This window comes from Fundulus heteroclitus, chromosome 10 (genome assembly GCF_011125445.2).
Source record: "Fundulus heteroclitus isolate FHET01 chromosome 10, MU-UCD_Fhet_4.1, whole genome shotgun sequence".
Classification (NCBI taxonomy): Eukaryota; Metazoa; Chordata; class Actinopteri; order Cyprinodontiformes; family Fundulidae; genus Fundulus; species Fundulus heteroclitus.
The window spans coordinates 20,583,149-20,595,727 of record NC_046370.1 but is presented as its reverse complement, the minus strand read 5'-3'; the positions used below and the strand labels follow the sequence as shown (position 1 = coordinate 20,595,727).

The window sequence follows — 12,579 nt, the reverse complement described above, 5'->3', positions numbered from 1 at the left end:
CTTAGAGCCTGATAGCAACACTTGCATGACCTGATAGCTCTTCGCACTGAGTACATCTGACTCTGATCTGTTACAGAAATATATCTCCTTTTGTTTGTTTTTTTTAAAAGATCCATCTGGATCATCTGGGGTGCCTTTCTCTGGAACAAACAATGAAAAACACAAATGGAAATGGCTGCACGGGGTGTAAGAATGCTGCCTCGCAGGCCGGGCGTCATTGATTCTTCGACTTCCTGCTGCTCATTGTTTCAGTTTTACGACGCAGTTACAATAAAAATCACTCTTAACTCTCTAATTACTCCCATTCCCAGGTCGGTCTTTGTCGGTGAGAAGCAAACAGCTAAGCACAGCCCCATTCACAGGTTAAACTGACGCGCGCGGTGCTTCGCAAAAGTATTTACGCCACGCCGTGAACTTTTCCCGCGTTGTCACATCAGGACCACCATGTGACAGATCGCAGGTGTTTTATTGGGATTTCGTATGAAGCAACGCAAAGGAAGTAGATAATTGTAGAGAGTGAGAAACAGAGAAATGGCTGTCTTTTACAATTAAACATCTGAATGTTGTGGTGTGCTTTTGTATTAAATGTGCTTTACTCGGATTTACCCTTAAATATAATACAGTCTCGCTAATATGGAGTCATATTTCTGCCAGAAGGGAACACGTATAATGAATACTCATACGAGCATTTGTATTTGATTGTATTTTGAGACTAAGGTTTTCTTCATATATGCCCGATGGATCGAAGTGCTTGTCATTCTATTTTCACTTTCCAAAAAGGTGATGAAGTTGTCCAACTCTATAATATTTAACTGTACCGGGAGAAATAAAACTCACTACATACGCAAATCAGCACTAGTAAAAGATTATGAAAATGGAGAGTTAAATGCTTTAGATTTTGAGTCTTTTATTGCAGCTTTCAGAGTCAGATGGCTAAAAGAGTGTATTTCCCAGCCTCAGTCTATATGGTACCACATTCCAAATACAATTTTTTTTAAAGCTTGGAGGGTTAGAGTTTTTGCTCAAATGTGATTTTGAAATTTCCAAGATACCTTTAAAAAAGTTTTTATAAGCAAGCATTAGATTTTGGGATGTTTCTTTTTCACAAATTTTCTCCTCCCAATTCAGTCCTGTGGAATATTAGGGTTGTAACAGTTGACAAGAAATCTTAAACCTGATTGGTATGAAAACGGCATATGTTTTAATCAGGATTTGTTACAGACAGACAGTATGCTGTTTTCTCGACTTTGTAAATAAGTACAAAGTAAAGGTTTCTTGTAATGGCTATATTAAGGTCTGTAAAGTGATTCCCATACCTTTACTTAAACTTATAAAAAACACTATGTTGTTTTCATCTATCAACACATGTATGCTCTCATTGACAACTGATACGGTCTCACTATAAGACAGAAAATCTAATAAGAAATTGATCATTCTAGCCTTTAAATAGAAAGTTTTTTTTAATGCTAATAATGCTAACATTATTAGCAAAGAAAATGACCTTTTTTGAAGGCATTTTCTAGGTCTTGTCTAAACAAGACCTAGAAAATGCCTTCAAAAAAGGTCATTTTCTTTGAATGTGAAATATCCAATTTCACTGAAAATAAAGGAAACCCACTTCAAAAATATATATGCTATATACTCTGTGGTAACTTTACTTCACAGAAAAGTTTGGTTCTGATCCGTGTGTCTTTTGTTCCTCTGAAATAGAAACAACTGTTTATCTATCATACAGTGTCAATGTGTTTTCTGGTCTGATATTCATAGTTGGATCTCACTCAAAATCCCTAATATAACTTCTCTCACATATAAGAATGTACTTTATTTCATGGACAATCTAGATATTTCTGAGGTCATTAAGCTTGTGATCATTTTTTAATAGATACTTAAATCAAGCATGCATGCAAATAACAATCCATTTTTTGCTGAATATTTTAAGTCACTTGAGTACATCTCTAAGACAAATAAGAAAATTGCCAAGATGTGTGAGAAAATTGCTAAATCCTTGCTGTTCTGTTACCTAGCCTATGCCACTATTGTTTTTGTTGTCCTTTTGTCTCCTCTTTATGTACAAAAATGCTTTGTCAATGATCTCTGATGTGAGAACAACTATAGATTTATCAAATATACTTCCTTGACTTGTTTTGTACATTGTTTCAGATCTTTTCTAATTAAAACAAAAAAAAAAACTCCCACGCCATGCATGGAATAAACTGTTCAAAATGTATGTGGAGAATAGTCTATGTGCCTGTGAATTACATTAAAAGAAATTATTGTATGAGTGTTTATTGTGCATATTCCCTTTTGGCCGAAATCTGACTCCAACCCACCAAATATGGAGTGAGAAAGGTCAGGGATGCAAATATTTAATTTATTTAAACACATTTTAAAAGTTGAGTAAAAGTCAGAGGCAGCCAGCCTCCAGCCCTTCCTGCCTTGCTTTTATAAAGTTTAATATACTGAACATCTGTCAGCAAACCTAACTTTAGTACAGTTTAAAAGCATTTATAATTTTTGGGGTGTTCTTACTTTTAGTTTTCACTTTCCCCAATGTTTTCAAAGTTTTAGCATTTTGTTGGACTTTCTTCTTTGCATATTGGAAGTGGTTGCAGCCAGATCAGAATCTATTAGAACTTTAAATTAGACGTTAAAAAAAAAACAGAGATACAGAGACAAAAGCATTATCTTATTAAGTCCACGGTCTGTTGGGATTCAATTAGTTCTGCAGACTTTTTATCTGTGAAGTGCTTCATCAAACCTCTCTATGAATGTTTTCTGTGAGATCACAGGCACAATGGTAAAGAACGGACTTTCGAACCTGAAGAGCTGGTGAGCTGCTGGCATGGTGTTCCGAAACAAAGATCTCTTTTTGTCTTGGACACACGGCATGCAGCTTGTTTCGCCCATCTGTGAGTGCTGGCGGGTTCGTCTGTTCAGGTCTGACATCCAGCTGTGTGTCTGCTTCCCATAATCACTTCCACTGCTGCCTCTCTGGAAGGAGATGTTCTTCTGAACCTCCCAAGGGGTCTCTGATATCCTGAGTGTTCCTAACTGACAACTTGATCTCTGAGTTTTAATTAAGGGCAGAAAGTAACTCAAAACTGATTTATTTGTTTTATTTTACGGTCTGCAGCTTTCTGATTGTCCTCGGCCGCTCCTTTTCTTTCACGGCACAAATAAAAACTACAGCAGCTGGTTTTTTTTTTTCGTTTTTTTACTGATTTTATGCACATTGAACCAAAGAACAGGGAGTGTAACTAATTAGAGAAAGCATCTGCTGCCGCTGGGATCTGAACAGATTTAATTTAGCAGATTCTTGGACCTTGACTTAGCTGGATCCTGCCACCGGTGCTGGACTTGAATGCGGCAGCAAATGGGGTCAACGGATGACCAAAGGCCCAGCGCCCACGCTTTATTGAGTATCAGCTCTTTTACCAATCAGCTCCTCCTCCGTCAGCACCTCACTGCCGACCTCCCCTCCTGCCACTGATCTTCAGTGGCGGACAGAGGAGACGAGGCGACAAACAAACCGGGAAACGTCGCAGGCGATCAGCAGCGTGGCTGGACGAGACAGATGCTGGGGTGGGTCTCAGAGCCGAGGCTGAAAAACTGTCACAACTGATCTGGGTTCTGCTGCGCTGCGTTGCCAAGTTGATCCGGCTGTCAGGAGAGGGTGAAGGAAACAACAGAGTCCCTGAATGCAGCCGAGCAACCGCAGCTCCGAAGAGAGCTCCAACAGATTCTCGACGACATGAACACGTTGTAGCACCCTTAATGTGGAAAATAAATTCAGTTCCCTCTTAAACCAACAGATTTTGCTAAATGATCCATATGAGAATGTCGGGGGGAAGAAAAAAAACAACATTAGTTAAGAGCTGATGAGAAATATCGCAGCTGTTGCTGAATGGTTAGGAAGACATCGGCGTTAAACTGATTGATAGACGGATAAGGACATACTTGTATGAGAATATGGATTTGATTTAGCCGTCTGCTCCTGCAGTAAAGCAGAGTGACAGAACATGACTCTGACAAACCCTAAAGGGCAAATATTCGAAAATGTTAGAAAACAAAAAGACTCTTGTGTGAATCTTTGGCCCAGATCCAGCAGCAGTATTGGTTGAACGACAGAATCAAGTGTTCGGGTTAAAAAGAAGACGTATCTTTAGGTTTCCTTAGAGGCTAAGTTTCAAAGTTGGGTTACATTTCGCATTTTAAAAGAATACGTGATTACTTTCCTACACACGATATGAAACGATGTAGATGGCTGAGTTTGGGTCGAGGAGATTGCCTCTGAATTAGCCTCCCTCACAGGTGGACAGAAACATCTTTTACCAGCTCAAACCTTTGGGAATGACAGATTCGTGCAGCTGGAGCTCTGGGTGCTGCATGTTCTCTCCTGTTATGGGGAAGCGAGCTCACCAACGTCTCAAAATGCTTTTTTTTTTTTTTTTATGACGAGGAGCTTCAACAATCCACCTGCCCAGTTTGAACAGGTAACAACAGACACGTTCTACAGGTTATATTGAAACTCGCATATGTGATTCAGTTTCTTTATCTTCGTCACCAAGTTACTCTTTCTTTTACCATAACAGGTCCTGGCCCTAAAACATCTGTGCTTTATGAAACGACGTGTGCAGCCTGAGTTTTCTATCTAAAGAACCCAAATGCATCAGTAACAGGTCTTAATTCCCTCTCTTGCGCTCATAAATCATCCCGGAGCGGCATGTTGGTGTCAGCCTGTTGATCTGTTGAATTAGCTGTTCTGTGTTTGTAATAATCCCACATCACTGTTCCCACTGAATGCTGATTTCTCCCAGAGGGATGCTGATATCCTCCCATCTGTCCCATGCACACATCCCAGCCTGTCCCCGGGACTTTTACTTTGTCCAGATACAAGGTTGGATCCAGTCAACATGAAAGAAAGAAGCATGCTTCCCCACCTAGCCGCCCTAAGGTACTGTACGGCCCTGAGCAGAAAGTTCTTTGGGAGCAAAGGCCCACCTATTCACTTCACTGCTGCTTAATGCTACTATAGTTCCAGAGCTTAGCTTAGGAAATGTTGGGACAGATGAGACAGCCGTTCATTTCCTCCTTGTTCTGATCAGTTCAAGTAAATTGGAAGTCTGGTCATTTTTACGCCCAGCTGTTTGTCTTAACTTCTGCGTTTAAGCTGAGGAGAAAGGTTTAATTTGTGACCAAAAAAATGAAATGCTGCCCGGTAAAACCAGCATCCTCCACAGTGTCTTCTCAGTCCTTATAGGGCGAGGAGCTCTGTTATCAAGGCCTCGGTGAGTCAGTTGAGGGGTCGGAGACGCTTGACCGGTTCAAGAGATCTCTGGGGTTCCCTCCTGGACTCTTACCCCCATAGCCCAATTATGCATGTATGTATGTATGTATGTATGTATGTATGTATGTATGTATGTATGTATGTATGTATGTATGTATGTGGTAAATGGCTTTTACTTGTATAGCACTTTATCAAGTCTGACGACCCCAAAGCGCTCATTCATTCACACATTCACACCCTGACAGTGGTGAGCTACAGTGTGCTAGCAGCCACAGCTGCCCTGGGGCAGACAGACTGAAGTGAGGCTGCCATACATTGGCGCCACCGGGCCCTCTGAGCACCGGTTGAAATGTCTTGCCCAACGACGACGTCCAGAGCAGGAGATCGAACCAGCAACCCGCCAGTTACAGGACGACCTCCCTAACTTTTGCACCACCGTTGTATGCATGTGTGCATGCATGCATACAATACATTCTGCTTCCTCACATGCATGGATGGATGGATGGATGGATGGATGGATGGATGGATGGATGGATGGATGGATGGATGGATGGATGGATGGATGGATGGATGGATGGATGGATGGATGGATGGATGGATGGATGGATGAGTGTGTGTCATGTTTACATTATAATCTATAAAGATATTCCTTCTTGTTTCTAAGTTAAAGCATAGTGTAGTTGGTATTTATATTGTCAGTCTGTCAACAGTGTTTTTTCATACATGTGAGCAACTGGTGGCTTTCCCAGTCTGTCCCTACCAGGAACAGGCCCTTAGCAGCCACAAGCTCTGCTTTTCCCTCAGGCCGGCTCTGTGTCCACTTCATTACCATCCAACACATGAGACGCCAGGAATGCATGTGTGGTTTGAGGGCCTTATAAACCATACAGTGATGTTTCAGATCAGATTATTTTCTCTCATAGCGTGTTTCGATTCATCAGTTAAAGAGGGATGTGTATCCTTCTGCAGAATAACTCCGCAGCTTTCCTCCTCTCCTCTGCTGGCTTCAGCACCCCGGCTCACTGCAGTGCCGCCACCGGCATCGAGCTCTGGCTGCAGCACATCAGGGATCTGGATCATCTCTGAGGGGAATTATTCCAGCTCATCTGAGAAGTGCCCCCCTGTTTCATCCGAGCTCCACCGCTTCCTCACTAAGCTCTCACCTTTTCAGTGAAACAGTGATTGGACTGAAACAGCAGGAAATAATGTGATAAAAAGAGGGCAGAGAGGCCGGCGCTGGCCGCCTCAGAGCCCGAACAGTCGCCGTTTGTCCCCTCTGTCATCGCTTCCTCTGCTGGAGTTGATTAACATTTCACTCACGTCCAACTGAAAGTTCACGCTTATAGATGAGGGGAGGAGTGGGTGAGAGAGGGAGAGGGGAGGAGGATGGATGGATAAAGTGAAACCCTCTAATCACCCACGGAGGGCCGATCTGAAGGGTTTCTGCGTGGAAATGTGGAAACTAGAGCTCCCTGTTCCAGGAAAGCGAAGATGGATATATGCATAGAGGAGTCCGTGGATGGATGGATGGATGGATGGATGGATGGATGGATGGATGGATGGATGGATGGATGGATGGATGGATGGATGGATGGATGGATGGATGGATGGATGGATGGATGGATGGATGGATGGATGGATGGATGGATGGCGCAACACTCTGCGGGGCGCTCTCTCAGCCTCCACTCTGCGTGCGTCTGAGCCTGAATGCAACAGTCTCATTTCTTCCTTCTTCTTCTTCTTCGCGGTATTCTGGCACGGCTTGGAATGATAATCAGCCATGAAAGTAAGTCCCCCTTTTTCTATCTTTACAATGCGGAGGTGTTTGGAATTTAGCGCATGCACCTCAGCCCTATAACAGCAGAAATCTATTCACATTTCTCCGACCCGTAAGCGTCCCCTGCTCTCTGCTCCTATTCAGCGCAGCCCGATTCTCCCTGCAGCCAAAACCCGCACGGCTGAACAGAAATAAAGCCCCGATGGTGTCTTACCGATGTGGATGATGGAGTCGGCACTCACGGTGTTGCATTGCAATATCCACAGGGAATGAAATAACAATATCAGCATTTCCATCTCCAGTTCGAGCCCCAGAGGCGCATCCACGGATCCACCTCGCCGATTCTTGGGTTCCTTCTCACTTATGAGCAAATCCGAAAATAAGCGGCGGCAGCGAAGTGTTGGAGGGGGAGTGATGAGCAGAAAACTAAATCCCACTGAAGAAACTGTTGGTCAGAGTCAAGTAGAAGAAGAAGGATAGAGGAAAAAGAGAGCGAATCTTCCAGGGCTCCAGAGAGGAGCGAAGCCGGGGAGGTGAGAGGGGAAGAGGGGGAGGATGACAGGAGACACCGGGGGTTTGTTTCAGAGGTGAAGATCCGCCGGACGAGCAGCTCTGACTCTCTACCTCCGAGTCTGAGACATCACACACTGCAAACTGCGGAGGAGCAGGAGGAGGGACGTTCACTCTCTCCCTCCCTCCCTCCTTTCTCTCCATCCTTCTCTTTCCTCTCCTTCAACCCACGTGACTGCAGAACATCTATCTCCGGTGCTGGAAGCCGGAGCAGAGGAAAGAAAGGCGCGGGACGGAGATGGAGAGGGATGGCGGGATGGAGGGATGGATGGAAGGATGGGTGCCGGAGCGCAGCGCAGCGCGGAGGAGGCGCAGAGGTTCTCTCGCCCCGGGGTGATACTCGCTCTGTCGGTAAGGTTTCAGGTGATCTTTCGGGGACTCAAGAACCGGGGCTGAGGCTTTTTAACGTCCAGAACCGGCAATGCCACTAACTATTTGTCGTTCTAGGGAGTAAATAAGCGATTTTTTTTATTATTTTTTTGCGCTGAAACAAAGGTATTGCATGTGCTGGATTTACTCAGAGACGCGCTGCGTCTGCTTGTGACTCTCATATTTGTGCGTAAATGTTCGCGATCTAATCTCTCTTGGGATTATTTATCCCGTTACATGGCGGTAACAGTAATGGTGGAAAACTGTCAGCTTCTCCCTTGCCTCCGTGTGTGGAGTTACAGTACGAATGACAGCTTTTCTTCTCTAAAATCTGCGCGAAGCACCTTGGTGAGGTTTTCGGTTACGCGCTGCGAACGGACCGAATCTGGACACTGTACCAGGCTTCGTTGTTTTTTAAGCGTGGGTCCTCATTCAGCACATGTGACATATTTTTTTCACCTCTTCAATCTAAACGCGACGAGGTATAGCACTTTGTTGCATGTTATGCGTCGGCTTTTTTGCGTAAAAAAAAAAAAAACTCTCAGAACGAAGAAGCAGCGGTTGAGAACCGTGGTTGAGGTTTTAGGTGAGCGCAGAGCGGAGTGGAGGAGTTTCCAACAAGTCACCAGCAACAGCAGGGATTCGCTGTGGTCAAACACTGATGGGTGACATCCTCTGCGGAGTCAAGCCTCTGGCTGGTTATGTGTTTGTGACGTCACTGACATGTCCTGTAATGTCATTCCAGGTGCTGAGCAACATCCATTCACCTGGTTTGACGGTCGCTGCGGGACTGTTACCACGCACCGGGGAGAGGAGAGGAGAGGAGAGGAGAGGCGAATCAGAGAGTGCTACACCTGGCCTTACAATTAAAGGATATTTCTTGCGACTGAATAAGACTCAGAAATGTCTTTTAATTGTTTGACTACGTGTGGTTAGAAATGCTGAGAAAAAGCTCTACAACTGCGTCCAGATTTTCAGCACCAACGGGGTCCGGACAGCTCCCCTGGATCTTCAGACTGTCTTTTTCCCTCCTAATGTTCATTTTACAGCCGAGATGACGATTAAAATAAATAAATAAATAAATAAATAAATAAATAAATAAATAGTGGACTTCCACATTCACATCAGTTAAAATCGTAATTCTCCTTTCTTGAATAAATACAAATATCTTGTGATTTGAAAATAATTTGCTCCACAAGTTTCAAGGTTTGCATACAATCTTGTTTTTTTAGGTGATATCTGTTCTTAGCGCTGTCTGTCTGTTTAGGTGACAGTGATGGTGGGGAGTTGCACCTATGGTGGCCAGATGTTTCCGAACATCTGCTCTTCACTTTGAATTTACATCACTGCACAAGGAGCCTGCAAGAGTTCGAATTGCGGTCAATTTGATCAACGCATTCAAACTTTGTCATCCTTACTAAAATAAATGATCTTATCTCTCTACTGTCATTAAACACAAAGAGATAACAACCAGTAATCTTTCTCACTGAGGACAACCTCTCTATACTATAGAATCTACAGCCACCCTGATCTTAAGCATTAATTCAGTTACCATATTCAGTGCACTACTCGTATGTATTTTTCTCCACTTTATTTCTAACTTCATGTAGGAATGGCATGATAATCTGGGGATATGTTAATTTTTTATTTTTGGCCATCAAAATGAAAAGTCTCTCCTTGTATTTAAGTTTAGCTTTGATTTAACAGAAACGTCTTGTTTACTGGAATGATACTTTTTTGTATATTAGTCCTGATGTAAAGTGGGATTTTTTTTTTTCCAAAGTAGATAATAACCTGGTTTAAACACATTTGATGGGAATGATCTAACCCAAAAACCATCTGATAAACGTCTAAGTATTTCTAGTTTAGAGTTGAAAGATGTCCATGAGTAAAGTAAGACCCCACAGACAGAGCTAGTAAGCCCCCCACACCTTCAGATCCACTGCAAAGCTAAGCTGACGGGAATCAGTCAGCTTCATCAAAAGAACATCACACCTCCTGCTGGCAGTAACATATCACTACAAGGAGTAGCATGCCAAAAAGACCCAGAGGGTACTGTGAGTTATTTCCAGCAGTAGAAAACTTGTTAATGCAAAATATGTTTATAAAGAAATCAGTCAATTGTCATATTGTAGCAGCATTGGTAGAAATAAAGTTTAGTGAAGTTGCAAATAAGATGTTTACATCAAATACATAGAAGCAAAGGCTGTATGAGGAAGTTTCAGCTGTAAAATTTGAATTTATTCTTTATGTAAGAAATTATTTCTATATACATAACGACATTTTTGGAAAAAAATAAAGACATTTATAAGAATCTGTTAGTTTGTTGAACCCTAATTGCTGTAAACGAGCAAAGAGGTTCCATCAGCACGGGTAAGACTTTGACCTTCTGATCTGTTTCTGCGACTTTGCATCCAATCAAAAATAAGTTTTCAAACTGATTCGTGTTGTATTTTTTTCCTCATTATGCCTTCTTTTTCTCTCGGCTGCCAAGGCTTTCAAGAAATTTGATGTGTCGCCACTGCTGCTCCTGCTTTTAAACACTTATTTGCACTCTGAGTGAATTACCATAGTGGCAAGGCTGTAAATCTGCCGCTCCATTCAAAGCGAAGTCTGGTCTTTTCAAAAGAAGAAGTGACAGAACATGAGGAGGGATTTTATTTCTCCCAGAGGAAAACTTCACCCGCGTCTTGTCCTTTAAACTCAGCAGCTGAACATTATGACATGGCTGATCACAGTCGATAATCACCATCTCTCAGTCATTTGATATCCTGTCAACGAATCAGCCGCTCACCCTGAAAAATCTTACCTTTCTTCTAAAACAAAAACCCTGTCTTAGATTTTTTTTTTCCCCCCACTTGATCCATCTGTTTTGTCGGCTGTAACTCCAGAGTGGATGACAATGTAATTGCATCCTCATCCCTCTCGGGTTTAATGGGCTGTCAGGTAGCAACGTTACACAACTTTCATTGCCTCCTCACATATTGACACTAACTGACGGTGTGTGTGTGTGTGTGTGTGTGTGTGTTGGGTGATGATGGAGAGAAGGACAAACTGCAGCCTGAACATCAGCGACATCATAGATTCATAAACAAAATGTGAAAGGGCACATTTAAGCACCTCACAAACTGATAAAACAGTTTCAGGTGAACGAGTCTGGGCAGAGATAAATTTCACTCTTCTGTCACATGTCTCAAGCAGAGGCAGGGTAATGCTCCAATCACATATAGATACAAAACAAGGATTTGTCTCTATGTTGCAACTGAAAAAAATATATATATTGTTCAGACCCCTGCATTTTTTAAATGTTTGGGTTTGTTTTTTTGTTTTTTTTTATTTTAGAGGGTCTGTATCGCCATAAAAGAGGAAGCAAAGCCCAGTGCTTCTGAACGTGTCATTAGCAAAATGTACATGTGTGGAATCGTGTGGAAAAGCTTTCAGGTGGTCAGAAGTTTATGTTATTGAGAAAGTCCAGAAAGCCTTCACAGGGACTCTGTTTTTCTTTATAAAATGCAAATCCAGGTGGCAATGACTGGGAAACACATCTGCACCATTGATCATAAACACTGGAACGCTGCAGGGTTGTGTCCTCGGTCCTGTTCTCTTCACTCTCTTCACCCATGACTGCTCTGCTATTCACCCCACAAACGCTGTTGTGAAGTTTTGCGGATGACACCACTGTGGTGGGTCTCATTTCCAATGATGATGGTGAGATCCACTACAGAGAGGAGGTCCGCAATCGTACCCGGGGATCACACTGACTACGGTGCAGGTTACGGTCCTGATCCAGTTCCGGTTAGCTGCAAACCCACACTCACACTTAGGGAAACAGTGGCCAGCGGCTGCTCCGGCTGCAGAAAAAGTCTTCATAACAGAAGTTCACGTGGTCCTTTCTGTTGCTATCCTTCATGAATGACTAAAAAACAGTGATGGTTTTCGTTTTCTAGTGCAAAACCCATTACCTGTGTGCTTAAATATTCTAATTCATCCTCCAAAGGCCTCTGTTTCCTTACGTTTCTGTGTTGCCATTTTGTTTGCACTGGTCAAGTTAGCGTAAGTTGGTGGGTGAATTTATTATGAAATTCACCAGAACTTTAAATACAGGTGAGGAAAACCCAACAACAGCTCTTCTTCCTCGGAAAATTTAAACTAATAATTGAACTTTATTGATCTCACAATGGAGAAATTCACTTCTGCATCTTAACCCATCCCCTTGGGGAGAAGATGGGCTGCCACTGTGCAGCACCTGGGGAGCAATCTGGGGTTGAGGGTCTTGCTCAGGGACCCAGAGTGCAGGCTATGGGGATCGTACCAGGTACTTGCAACCTTCTCAGAACGCAAGCGCACGGCTCTAACCACTAGGCAACCACTTTAGTTGAAAGTCACTGGACTTTCAACTAAACTGTTGTGCTGAGACATTTACTTCTCAGCACAAGTGCTGAGAGCATTGGAGCTGCACAGTGCAGGAAAGGAAGGATATAGCATGGGTGGTGAGGACAGTGCAGGGGATTGTGGGATGCCATCTAGATCTGTTCTCCATTTCTCCTGATCAGCTTTTCTGTTTGCCTTCTTCCGT

General features: G+C 43.1%; 1 protein-coding gene across 1 annotated transcript in view; it reads right to left on the bottom strand.

Annotated features, from left to right (window-relative positions):
* Positions 1 to 7,983, bottom strand: part of grid1b (glutamate receptor, ionotropic, delta 1b) — a 43,806-nt gene extending 35,823 nt beyond the window's left edge. The window contains exon 1 of the mRNA XM_036142588.1: positions 7,279 to 7,983. Coding sequence (XP_035998481.1) covers positions 7,279 to 7,360 — 82 coding nt within the window. The 5' untranslated portion in view covers positions 7,361 to 7,983. The remainder of the gene's footprint in view (positions 1 to 7,278) is intronic.
* Between the last annotated feature and the right edge of the window lie 4,596 nt (positions 7,984 to 12,579).